The sequence below is a fragment of the Aegilops tauschii genome, chromosome 5 (genome assembly GCF_002575655.3).
Source record: "Aegilops tauschii subsp. strangulata cultivar AL8/78 chromosome 5, Aet v6.0, whole genome shotgun sequence".
In the NCBI taxonomy this organism is placed as follows: Eukaryota; Viridiplantae; Streptophyta; class Magnoliopsida; order Poales; family Poaceae; genus Aegilops; species Aegilops tauschii.
Window position 1 is genome coordinate 580007665 of NC_053039.3, and position 13232 is coordinate 580020896.

Genomic DNA, 13232 nt, shown 5'->3' on the forward strand with positions numbered 1-13232 from the left:
CATGGTTTTACTTATTAAAATATCAATCTCTTATTGATAATAAAATCTGTCATCTGACCTATATTAAAAGTGCCATGGTACCTACAATAACAATAAATAAATTGTCATACTACCTGTAAATAAAAAATGCACATGGCAAGTTCGAAAAAAATCCCTTTCAAATGGTTTTTTTAATGTACAAAATCTGAATTTTTGGAATTTTCTAATTGAACCATCGAATTTGTGGACAAATTTAGCTTGGGAAACATATAAACAATTTCGGTCGAAAAATGTTCGCAACCCCCCTACTCATCGAGTGGTAAGCCCATAGCCCACCTACGAAGGAGGTGGCGTGGGTGGCCTACAAGGACCTTCGAGGAGATACGGAAAGAATTTCTCAGGTTGGATCAAAGGTGGAAGAAGCAACAGCATAAGAGTGCAACTTTCTTAAGGATTGCAGCAGAACCAATCATCTTGAAGGATGATGACTAGTTCCAATTATCTTGAGGGAAGACGACTAGTTCCAATCATCTTGATGGAGGACGACTAGTGGTAATCATCTTGAGGGAGGACGACTAGGACTAATCATCTTACAGGAGGACGATTAGTTCCAATCGTCTTGCCCCAAGATGACGCCGTATTATTTGTGTAATATATCTAAACCCTGCATTATTTCTGTAAATTAATATAAAAAGTATTATTTAAAAAGAATAGCCAAAAACCCATCATGGCGCTTCTAATTTGTTGAAAAAGAAACAGAGTGCTTTCGCCAGGCGACAGCTGACAGCGAACGACCTTAGCAATCGTACGTGGACAGGGCCTGCGCCAAGATCCGTGCAACGGTGGAGACAGCATTCTCCAGGGTTGGCTCCTAGCGAACACAAGCCAGACAGTGTTTCCATAAAAAAGACCTTGTAGCTAGCAGCCCACTTGGAAAAAAATTCCATGTGAATAGGTTCGTTGAGAACTTGCATTAACCGGAGGGAGCAATGATCTTGCTCGTGAAGTCAAGCTAGCTTTCTTGTATGTCGAACTTGTATAAATAGGTGCATCATCGGCCGAACGAAACAATGTCTTCTTCCTCCTCCTGGCCGCGGCCAATGTCTCGTGCGGGTGCATATCAAGTTTACGATCCAGTACTGGGAACCTACGTGCCGCGCGCATCGTCCAGCAGCTGCACCTTCCTCGGCTTAGCGCTGGAGGAGATCAAAGTCATGGCCTGCGTCGGAGCCACGGCGGCCGTGTGCTACGGGGCGTGGAGGTACTACAGGTACAAGACCTGCCTGCGCACCTACGGCCGGGACATGACGGCCTTGGCCAGCAAGCAGCGCGACCCGGTGGTGCCCGTGCGCCGCGATGACAAGGTCGACCCGGTGCCGGTGGTGCGCCGCGATGACGAACGAAATTCGGGCCAGAACGCCGCCTACTACCGGGACATGAGTCACAAGGCGGTCACGGCCGGCGAGGCTGACCCGGTGGTCGGCCGCGACGACGGGTCGACCGCGTCGTCCGCATCCTCTGCCGCCGGACCAAGAACTGCGCCGCGCTCGTCGGCGCCGCGGGGGTCGGCAAGACGGCCATCGCCGAGGGGAAGGTGCCCAAGCAGCTCGCCGGCGCGCGCCTGGTGGAGCTCGATCTCGCGGCCATGGTGGCAGGGACCAGGTGGCGCGGCATGTTCGAGGAGCGCATGAAGAACGTGATCAGCTCCGCCGAGGCGTCCAACGGCAAGATCATCCTCTTCATCGACGAGATGCACACGCTCATCGGCGCCGGCGACTACCAGCGCCGAAACGACGCCGCCAACATGCTGAAGCCGGCGTTGGCCCGTGGCCGCATCCGCTGCGTCGGCGCCACCACGTTCGATGAGTACCGCAAGCACATCGAGAAGGACCCCGCCCTCGAGCGGAGGTTCCAGAAGGTGCACGTCGACAAGCCGAGCGAGCAGGCCACCATTGGCATCCTCCGGGGTCTAAAGCAGCGATACGAAGAGCACCATAGTCTGGAAATTCAGGATGCTGCAATCGTTGCCGCTGCACAGCTCGCTGGCCGCTATGTCACCGGCCGACAATTTCCTGACAAGGGAATTGATCTCATTGACGAGGCTTGCACCAGCCTAGAGGGGAGTGAGATGATTGTTGGTCCGGATCACATTGCACAGGTAGCCATACTTCTTAAAATTTATATACAGTACCTGTGTCATGTGTATTTCAATTTGTTTTGTTATATATATTCAAGGTTGTGAGCCGATGGACAGGCATTCCTATAGCTACACTTGATCAAGAGGAGAAGGTCAAGTTAGTCCATTTAGCGGACAGATTGCATGAGCGAGTAGTTGGACAATATGAGGCTGTCAATTTGGTTGCAGATGCAGTCTTGTGTTCTAGGGCTGGTCTTGATCATTCTGGTCAACCAATAGGCTCCTTCCTATTTGTGGGTCCGACTGGTGTTGGAAAGACCGAGCTTGCAAAAGCTCTCGCCGAGCAGCTATTCGATGACGAGAAGATGTTGATTCGCTTTGACATGTCTGAATATGTTAGCCCCGGATCTGTCCTGCGTCTCGTTGGAGCACCACCGAAGTATCTCCAAGATGTTGGTCAAAGGAGAAGCTGACAAAGGATCGACGATCTTCATCGACGCTGCCATTGACTGGAAAGGATTGGAGTTTCGAGTGGTGAAGAGGAACAATAATGTAGATGCAGGAGGCAAGAGGAACACCTATGATTGATTCACGCTTTGAAGAAGAACGATGTAAGCACAACTTGATTTGAATGATTTTGCGTGTATATCTTGCAGAGTTTCGTTTAATTCCGCCTGGACCATGCATTTGTGCAAGTCTGTAACAGGTTGTGTTCTTTCGAATTGATGCATGGCACCGTTGCTGCATTGCCTTTGCTTATGGGTGCTGTTGTTGCATGCATTGTTCTGTTCTCTATGAATGTCAACACATAACATCTTTGTATAATTCATCCTTATAGCCCCATTTTCACATTGATGAATTCAACTCGACTCTCGTATAGGTTTGTCGTATGTTTCAAATGCTCTGCGGATCTGGGATTTCTTTCAGTGAAAATGGAACACTATGACCAGTGCAACTTCCTTCCGAAGAAAGTTGCAGTTACAATAGTTATACTCTTTTTTTGAGAAATCTCGCCACTTTATTGATTGATAACAATGTTCATAGGTACAAGTATTAGGTCATGAGGATTGCTCAACCAAACATGTCTTCTACACCTAAATTACAGGCAAATTTGTCGAGATTATGAGCCTCAAAGTTGTGGTTTCTACGCTCATGGACAAAAGAACACAAAGTAAAACTAGTTCTACGATTCGTTATTTCATATACAATAGCCGAGTGAGGACCTCTTGTCCCATGGTTTATATCATTCACCATTCCTAGGCAGTCAGAAGCCACCTTCAATCTTTGTACATGTAGGCCTTCCGCTAGTGCCAGCAGCATGATCTCGACATAGGGCTGCCACTGCACCACCATGTCTATTGTGCGCCACTGCTCCGTCAACATTCATTTTATGGTCCTGATCGCTAAGGTATGAACCCACAAAAGAGGATGTTTGCTGTGGTGACTGAAAAATACCATCATGTATTGCTTGTCCCCTCACATACCAGACCGACCAAAGGGCCACCACCATCCTCGTAAACGTGTTGTGCTCGAGGGTCTCATTTAGTTCAAAGAACCAATTCTTCGATCGTGATTCTGTGTTTTCAACCCATGATGCCGTAGTTACAGTAGTTACACAGATTTCACATTTCAGTAGCCGCCCAAGGCCTGAAGGACCGAAGCCTGGCAGGCGCTCGAAGGCTCGCTGTATCGAACACACGCACACGCTGCCTGCAAAGACTGTTTCTCGCTTATAACGAGGTGTAATGTACGCTCGCCTCAAGGAAATTCGCATCTGTGTCGTAACTGGGCTGCCCATTTTTTCTCACCACGCCATTGCTCCTCAGTAGGGCTGCAAAAAAAGCTCGAGACTCATGAGTCGCTCAAAATCGACTCATTTTTTGACTCGACTCAAAAAGAAATGAGCTGAGTATAAACTCTTTATGTGGCTCAATGGAGAAATAAGCTGATCGTGAGCCAACACTAACTCGCTCGATTTTGGCTCGACAGCTCGATATCATATAATTATACTACATAATTTGCATATGTATTAAAAATAAATTGGATAATTTAATACTCCCTCCATTTCAAAATATAGTGCGTCCATGCTTCCCGAGGTCCAACTTTGACCATAAATTTAACCAACAAGACCGACTGCGGCGGGAGAAAAAAATATATAATTTAAAACTTATTTTGAATACAAATTCATTGGTATAACTTTTGCTCCCGTCGCAGTCGGTCTCGTTGGTTAAATTTATGGTCAAAGTTGAAGCACGGGAATAGAGGAAGCATTATATTTTCGAACGGAGGGAGTATACTCCCTCCGTTTTTATTTACTCCGCATATTAGCCTTGGTGAAAGTCAAACTTTATAAACTTTGACAAAGTTTATAGAAAAAAATATTAACATATACAATAACAAATCAACACCATTAGACTCATTATCAAATGTACTTCCACATCATATAGATTTGTTATGGTAAATATTTATATTCTTTTTTATAAACTTGGTCAAACTTTAGGAAGTTTGACTTCAGTCAACTCTAATATGCGGAGTAAATAAAAACGGAGGGGGTACTAGATAGTAAAAACAATTACTACCATATATGTTGCGTATGATTTTTCTTCATTTTACCTAATACCAAACATGGAAGCTATTTAAGTGAGGAGAAAATTAGCCACAATATCATATGTGGTCCACCAAGTGTTAAATATCATCCCTAAAAAAAAGTGTTAAATATCATGCTATTTTGAGCAAAGTTTGAGAGCAGACGCACCTTCATATTCTTTTTCCTTCTTGGTTTTCTTTGCTTCCTTCTTGGTTTTCTTTGCTTCCTTCTTGGTTTTCACTTGTTTTTTATTTTATTTTTCTTAGTTTTTCCTTGTTTCTTTCTCAATTTTGACCAAATATTTTTTTTAAACACAATCCATATTTTTATTAAATACATGTTTTGAACACTATTTTGAATACATAGTCAATATTTTTAAATATGCCTTGAGTATTTTTTAATGGTAATAAATAGTTACTTAGAACTAAGAGAACAATTTTTACACTGTATAAATATTTTTAAAATTACAAGGACATTTTTCAGAACATGAATATTTCTTGAAATTGACGTACATTTTTTAACCAAAAATATATTTTTTAACTTATGCAAACTTTTTTTTATTGTATAAACATTTTTTAATGTCAAAAACATAATTAGAAAGGAGATAATATTTCTTTAAAATGTAATGTAAGTTTTATTTAATGGTACGAAAAAATGTACTTCACAAACATTATTTTACATTGTATACATATTTGTCCAAAATTTCACATACAATTTTTTGAAAAACAAGAACAGTTTTTCATTGTCACCAACATCATTTTTAGAAGCTACCAACTTTTTTAATTGCAATAACTTTTTTATACTGCTGTTAATAGTTTCCAAACTAATTGTTTTTAAAACATTTAAGTAAATTAAGTTTTGGAGACCTAGGTTGGTCATGTGGTCATGCCCGCATCAACGTCGATCAGGACATGGGGTGAGTTGGCCGGGCGAAGAGGTGGGTAGACCAGGACAAAAACTATTTGCTTTAGATGTTACTAGCAAAAGGACCCGTGCGTTGCAACGGGATAAAAAAATCATAATCTCCAATGCCCATGACCACATTTTGCTGCATCACCGAGATACACTATCACTATTAATTTCTGTAAATCATAACATTTTTTTAAACACGTGTTGAAATCATGAACATTTTTCAACTGAACACATTTACAAATTTCCGAACATTTTCTAAAATCAAGATTTTTATGAATGCATGACCATTTTACAGTACTTGCGAACAATTCTTTAAAATTGTGAACATTTTTTTAAACAATATTTTTGAATCGGCGAACATTTCCAGAATCGTGAAACATTTTTTCGTAAATTGGTAGAACAATTTTTGAAATTTAAGAATATTATTTTATTTAGCGAACATTTTGAATCAATGATAATTTTATGAATGAGTAAAATATTTTGTAAGTCACGAACAGTTTTTGTATTTTTAGTATATATTTTCAGTCATGGAGATTTTTGAATTGGTAAATGATTTTTCTAATTCATTAAGATTTTGTAATACATGAACTTTTTTAAAAACATGAACATTTTTTATTTCCCGTACATTGGTTTTCAAAATTTCAAACATTTTTTTGATAAGCAAACATTCTTTAATAAAATCGTGAACATTTTCCAGGTCCACTAAGATTTATGAATTATTAAAAAATATTTCAAAATTTTGATTTTTTTAGTTCCCAAATTATTTAAATTAAAAAAAGAAGACGAAAATAAAAATGTGCAATAAAATACGAATTTTAAAAAACAGGTGCGTTGTTTCTTCTCCCAGCACGCGGAGCGCAGTATAGAAGGTTCCTACTAGGCCGGCCCAGGCGGGGATTCCCCTATGTGAAACGTTTTCTTCACTTAGCTGGCATCAGTGGGTAATATTTTGCAACTTTAGGGGCAATTATAATAACTTACGGCCAGAAACAATAGCCCCTTTATTATTAGCTAGAGATATAAGGATCAACTAAGTCTTCTTTTTTTGCGGGATACGGTCAACTATATCTTGTAGCGCAATATGGAGGGGTGGCCGGTGGTGGCGGCAAAACTAATATGTGAAATAAAATTAATATCATTTAATGTTTGACCCCAACATTCTAAGTATTGTATAAGACTAAGTTATTTTTGTCGGAATAACTTCTGATCTATTCTTCATACATCCTGGGGGTACAAAGAATATGAGAAGTAATAAAAATTACATCCCTATCCATAAAACCTCCGACGACTACATGCACATAAGCGAGCAGAAGGTGTGCCGTCTTCATTGCCCCCTCCCTCACCGGAGACGGGAAAACCTTGTTGTAGTAGATGTCGGGGAATCGTTATGCTAAGATACCAAAGGACCAGCACACCAGAACAACAACCGTCATTGATGAAGCGAATCGTAGATCAAACGGATCCAAGCTGTAGATACAAGGACACATACGAATGAAGATTGGATCCATGCAAATCCAGTGAAGACAAACACCAATCGAATCGCATGAGATCCGATGGAGACACACGTTCGCATGCCCTCCGACGATGCGAGACGCACCGCCGGGACAAGGACTAGGCGTGGAGAATCTTATTCCATCTTTAGAGAGCCGCCGCCACCGCCTCGCATTCTTGAGCAAGACACAAACCCTAAACAAACTTAAAAAAACCTAAAAACTAAGCATGGGCCCTCCCGCTGGCAATGGCCGGTATCAACCACGCCTCCATGGTCCTAAGGCCATAGAAGACGAGGCAGATCGGTGACAACACTGGCGGAAGGCGAACAAACCCTAGACGGTTTGGAGCCTTTCTTTCGAGTATACAAGACTAAGTTGACTCTTAACATTAAAACAAAATAGTTTTGGTCCCTCGATCCACCAAAGTGGTTTTACCGATGACATGACAACTATTTGCCATAGGAGGAGGTACAGTTAGCACCAAATGACACAAAAACCGTAAGCATATAATTTTTTATAGAATCTAAATATATAATAAAACACACGCGTTCATACAGATGTATACTACATGTGTGTAAAATTTGAATATTATATAAATTGCTGAGAGCTACACAAAAAAGACGAAATCATGATTTTCAAAATGGTGACCAATATATGCCCTATTCACTATAAAAAATACTTTTTGTGTAGCTCTCCTCATACTGTGTTGCATCGTCATACTTTACACACATGTAAAATACATCCATATGAACGTATATGATTTTTCAGAATTTGTCGAAACGTCGAGTAGTGATATTTTTTTAAGGGAGTTTCATGGAGCTCGTCCTCCAAAATGCTCTACTCGAGAATACTAACAAACACATTACTTGCATACCGAAAACAATTGCTATGTTTTTTTTAATGTTTATATGCTTTGCTTATTTTTGTCCTCTTCTCATTTGAAAGATTATGGGAGTTTTTTTTTGTGGGGAAAAATTATGGGAGTTCCCAATCTGATTTGGAAAACCTCCATTTATCTATCAAACCAAAATACACTAGAACTATGAAAATTGTGGGTGTCAGGTTTGTCTGGTTTTAGAGTACCAAAACTAAAATACTCCAATAGTTGAGAGATAGGAGTAAGAAATAGACATTTTCCTGTTTGGAATGTACTCCAATCACATCGACATATTACTTCCTTCCAAATACTCCTCCATATAGTAGTACACGAAACAAATATTGGATGGTAGACATGCACCATTCGTAGCCCCTCTCCCACGTCAGCCCAAATTAATCAAGTCTCCTATCTATCCCGCTTGCCGTCGTCCAGCTCCTCCACCCTCCTCTCCTCAGCGGCTGGCGAGAGAAACATGTCTAGCCTAATGGCTAATGCACATCGACATAAGGGCCATGGTCGTCGGCGGAGTAGCGACGGCCGTGTGCTGCGGGGCGTGGAGCTTATACAACTACTGGACCTCCCTGTCCCTGGACACCTACGGCAAGGACTTGACGGCCGCCGCCAGCAGGGCCGACCCCGTGGTGGACCGCGACGACGAGATCGACCGCCTCGTCCGCATCCTCTGCCGCCGGACCAAGAACTGCGCCGCCCTCGTCGGCGCCGCGGGGGTGGGCAAGACGGCCATCGCTGAGGGCCTCGCGCAGCGCATCGCCGCCGGGAAGGTGCCCAGGCAGCTCGCCGGCGCGCGCCTCGTGGAGGTTGATCTCGCGGCCATGGTGGCCGGGACGCAGTGGCGAGGCATGTATGTTCGAGGAGCGCATGAGGAAGGTGATCAGCCACGCCGAGGCGTCCAAGGGCAAGATCATCCTCTTCATCGACGAGATGCACACGCTTCCTCGTGCCGGCGACAGCGACGGGGTCGCCGACGCCGCCAGCATGCTCAAGCCGGCGCTGGCCCGCGGCCGCATCCGCTGCGTCGGCGCCACCACCTTCGACGAGTACCGCAAGCACATCGAGAAGGACACGGCGCTCGAGCGGCGGTTCCAGAAGGTGCATGTCGAGCAGCCGACCACGCAGGCCACCGTCGCCATCCTCCATGGGCTCAAGCAGCGCTACCAGGACCACTACCGCCTGGAAATCCTGGATGCTGCCGTTGATGCCGCCGTGCACCTTGCTGACCGCTATATCACCGGTGAGTCTCTCTCATGAAACTACTAGCATGCATGCATGCATGTTAAAAGTTTTTTTTTCTGTATTATTACTTTACTAATTATTTTGGCGTACATAAAATTTACTACTTACTTGTCATTCATGTCGCAGGCCGTCAATTCCCCGATAAGGCAATTGATCTGATAGACGAGGCTTGCACCTCCGTCAACGGAAAGCAAAAGAAGCAATTGTTGGCCCGGATCTTGTAGCGCAGGTGGGTGCGCTTGTCACGCCATCTTCAACTGATTTTGTTGCTTATAAGGATGTAGTTAAGCCATTCAAATACTTTTCTTATACTTATAATTTGATTTGAAGGTCGTAAGCCGGTGGACCGGAATCCCTATAACTGAGCTTGATCGAGACGAGAAGGTCAAGTTAGTGCACTTAGCCGACCGACTGCATGAGAGAGTAGTTGGCCAGAACGAGGCGGTCGACTTGGTTGCAGAAGCGGTGTTGTGTTCTAGGGTTGGCCTTGCTCGAGGTGGCGAGCCGGTGGGCTCCTTCCTCTTTCTCGGCTCAACTGGTGTTGGAAAGACGGAACTTGCAAAGGCTCTCGCTGAGCAATTATTTGGCAGCGAGAAGATGCTGGTTCGCTTCGACATGTCAGAATATAGTTGTCCTTCTTCGGTGATGCGTCTCATTGGAGCACCCCCAAGGTTTATGATTTCAATATGAACTTGTTTCTTACATTAAAATTACCAGGCTATACTTTATATCTGGCTTTACTTATACCGGTGTTCCTTTCGTGGCATCATAAAGCTACCATGGTTACCACGATGGCGGACAACTAACCGAGAAAATCAGGAGACGCCCATATAGTGTTATTCTTTTCGATGAGGCGGAGAAGGCAGATTACTCGGTGATGAATGTTTTCCTTCAGCTGCTTGATGATGGTGTGCTGACCGATGGTCAAGGCTGGAACGTAGATTTCAAGAATACAATCATCATTATGACGTCAAATCTGGGAGCGAACCATCTAACAGCGGGAAACACACTGAAAGTTGCGCATGACCTTCTCATGAAACAGGTATGTGACATATGAAAAGCCCTCGCAAATTTAAGCAACATGTTAATTCACCGTCATATATGTGTGTGACATAGGTGAGGAAATACTTCAAGCCAGAACTCCTCAACAGACTGAGCGAGATTGTGATATTCGAGCCGCTTTCCCACCACCAACTGAAGGAGATCGTGAATATCCAGATGAAGGAGATCATTGTTAGAGTGGATGTAATTTTAAAGGACGCAGCATTGGATGTGATTTTGTCAGAGTCATACAACCCAGTAAGCATTGCATCTTCTTCCAAATTGATCGTCCATTAGGTTCACTTTCTCAAACGACCAACTAACCATACTTTGTCGCATGCAGATGTACGGTGCAAGGCCTATAAAGAGGTGGGTTGAAAAGAATATAATCACAATTATCTGCAAGATGCTGGTGAACGGGGAAGCTGATGAAGGCTCGATGATCACCATTGATGCTGCCATGGACAAGAAGGGGTTGAAGTTCCAAGTGGCGAAAAATGTAAGCGCGGCGGACTTGGTTTGAAGGAGAAAAAACGTTGGATGTATCCCTCTTTGTATGGAGGGAGAATGGAGTACGAGCACCATAATCTAGCCTTATTTATCACGTAGCTTCAAAAATTGTGAACTTTTTACATAGCTTCGTGACAAATGTAAATAGACCCCACTACATTTCAAGGCAAAACAGTGGCAACGATTGTCCATGGCCATCAGTTTCTAAACTGGCAAGCACACAGAGGGACATGTTGATGCATGTGCTGCTTTGATAATGTAAGCTACGACCGGAGAATCCAGAGCCGATGGTTTCTTCACGGCGGGAAAAGGTGAAGGACATTCATGTTGGAACAAAAACATGGTGAAATATAGTGCTGATCTCAGAATTTCAGCTAAAGACAGAAGAAGCCTGCACTTAATTCCTAGCTAACTGACACGTGACCACATCTGTACTCTTACTAATCCTCTTTTATGAATGAACAATGATAGCTAGGGAACTTCCCTACGGTTTTTTGTCAAAAAAAATTAAGCCAAACAAATACCCAAGCCTCTATATCCGGGGGCGTTTTCGCTCCAATATTCATCCACTTGGATGGAAATGACCTATGGTTAAATTTGAACACGGCACGTGTATTTTTTTGGTACATGGCGGTGTACAAATGCGTTGTGTATGCAGGGTTTCGTTTCAAATTTTTTGAACTGGTGCGACGGTTGTTTTGGTTGGTTTAGCATTTTTTGTTGGCTGTGCATCGGGCTAGCGTGGTCGTTCTGCTTACATGCTTCATTTGATTTCTATTCGCTGTTGAGTTCTGCTTCTATCGCTGTCGACCGGTCTGGTCGGGCCGCTGTTGGTTCAGTCCTTGCGTCGCTTTCTTTGTTTTCTATTCGGCATTGAGTTTCGCTTACGTCGCTGTCGGCCGATCTGGTCGTGCCGCTGTTGGTCTAGCACTACTAGGGAAAACGTTATACACAGAACTTTAGCAATAGCGCTTGTTAAAAAAGCACGCTACTGCTAGACAGCAGTAGCGCGTGCAAAATAAGCGCGCTGCAGATGGACATATATCAGTAGCGCGTCTCACCGAAAACTCGCTACTACTAAAATTCCAATCACTTAGCCGATGGGCTACACATAGTAATAGCGATCTTCCAAAAACCGCGCTACCGCTAATATACTTATAGCAGTGCGTTTATGCGTAAAGCGCTACTGCTAACGAAAAGAAAATAAAATGAAAAACGAATAGAAAAGTAAATGAAAATGAACGAAATAGAAAAAGGAGAAAGGAAATATATATAATGTAAAGAAAAATAAATGAAAAAGGGAAAAATGATGAAAACGTAGCAGTAGCGTGTTCTCTGAAACGCGCTATAGCTAACTTAGCTATAGCACGTTTTCTGTAACGCGCTACCGTTACTTTTGACTTAACCAAAAACGGTTCCCCCCCGGCCACCACTTCTCCCCCCAAATCGATCCCTCGCCCCACTTCGCCGCCGTCTCCCCCACTTCGCCGTCGCCCCCACTTCGCCGTCGTCTCCTGCCGGCGTCGACGCCGCGCTCATCCTCACGGCCGCCGCCCGAGGCCGCCCAGCCTCACCGCCGCCGCCTCTCGGGCCGCCCTCGACCTCACCGCCGCCGCCCTCGACCTCACCGCCCCCGAGCCCGCCAGGACCGCCGCGTCCCGATCCTGAGCCCGCCCTCGCCGCCCCTACCTCCGTCGCCGAGCACCTCCCCGCCACCATCTCTCCCCTCTCTGTAAGCCCCCCCCCCCACCCATCCTTTTTAGTTAATACATGTTAATGTTAAGTAGTAGATAATGTTGATGTTTTTTAGTTAGGGTAATAATAGATGTTAAGTAGTAGATAATGTAGATGTTAATTAGTTCAGTAGGGTTTAGTTTTTGAATTGAGTTTGTTTAACTAGATGTTAATTAGGTCAGTAGGGTTTAGTTTAGAGTGAAGTTTAGTTCAGTAGTTAACTAAATATAATCTATATTTGGTTTTGAATTGAGTTTGAGAGAGCATGAGATTTGTGTAGATTTCGTTGAAGTGTCAAACGCTAGGACATGCAAATTTGAAGTGGTCAGGATATATGCAAATTCCTCAATTCTGTTTGCCCATGTTTTGATTGTGCCCAAGTGGCCTTTTGTTGTTTCCAGGGAATGAAGCTGAGTGGCCTATGTTTTGCCGGAATGTTGATTCATTTCCGTTCCGCAAAATTTCAGGTTCTCGATTTGTCCACTTTTTAGCAAAGGTCATGCCGAAATTTTCCGTGAATTTCGGCATGACTTGTGCTACAAACTAGGACATATCGAGTGCCCGGGATTTGCCGCACCGGGAAGGAGTCAATGTTCCTACAAAACATAGGCCTTTTATGTCATTATTCATTTTATTAGGTCTAGAATTAATTGACTAGATTTAATCGTAGGAAACATGGCTAGCAACGATGAAGGGCAGGGTTCTGGT

At 43.7% G+C, this 13232-nt stretch overlaps 1 protein-coding gene and 1 pseudogene across 1 annotated transcript; both read left to right on the forward strand.

Annotated features, from left to right (window-relative positions):
• The first annotated feature begins 1079 nt into the window (after positions 1 to 1079).
• LOC109773790 (chaperone protein ClpB1-like) lies at positions 1080 to 2589 on the forward strand. Its single transcript, XM_073499586.1, has 3 exons — positions 1080 to 1430; positions 1472 to 2137; positions 2215 to 2589. Exons 1-3 carry the CDS (start codon positions 1080 to 1082, stop codon positions 2587 to 2589), a joined length of 1392 nt encoding a protein of 463 aa, XP_073355687.1.
• A 3768-nt stretch (positions 2590 to 6357) lies between these two features.
• LOC109754876 (chaperone protein ClpB1-like) lies at positions 6358 to 10803 on the forward strand (annotated as a pseudogene).
• The last annotated feature ends 2429 nt before the right edge of the window (positions 10804 to 13232 follow it).

What these genes read in the sequence shown, in the direction of transcription:
- LOC109773790 (XM_073499586.1), top strand. Translation starts at nt 1,080, where the DNA reads ATGTCTCGTGCGGGTGCATATCAAGTTTACGATCCAGTACTGGGAACC. An exon ending in GGGACATGAGTCACAAGGCG is followed by an intron (nt 1,431 to 1,471) that starts GTCACGGCCGGC and finishes CGGCCGCGACGA; the next exon opens with CGGGTCGACCGCGTCGTCCG. An exon ending in GTCCGGATCACATTGCACAG is followed by an intron (nt 2,138 to 2,214) that starts GTAGCCATACTT and finishes TATATATTCAAG; the next exon opens with GTTGTGAGCCGATGGACAGG.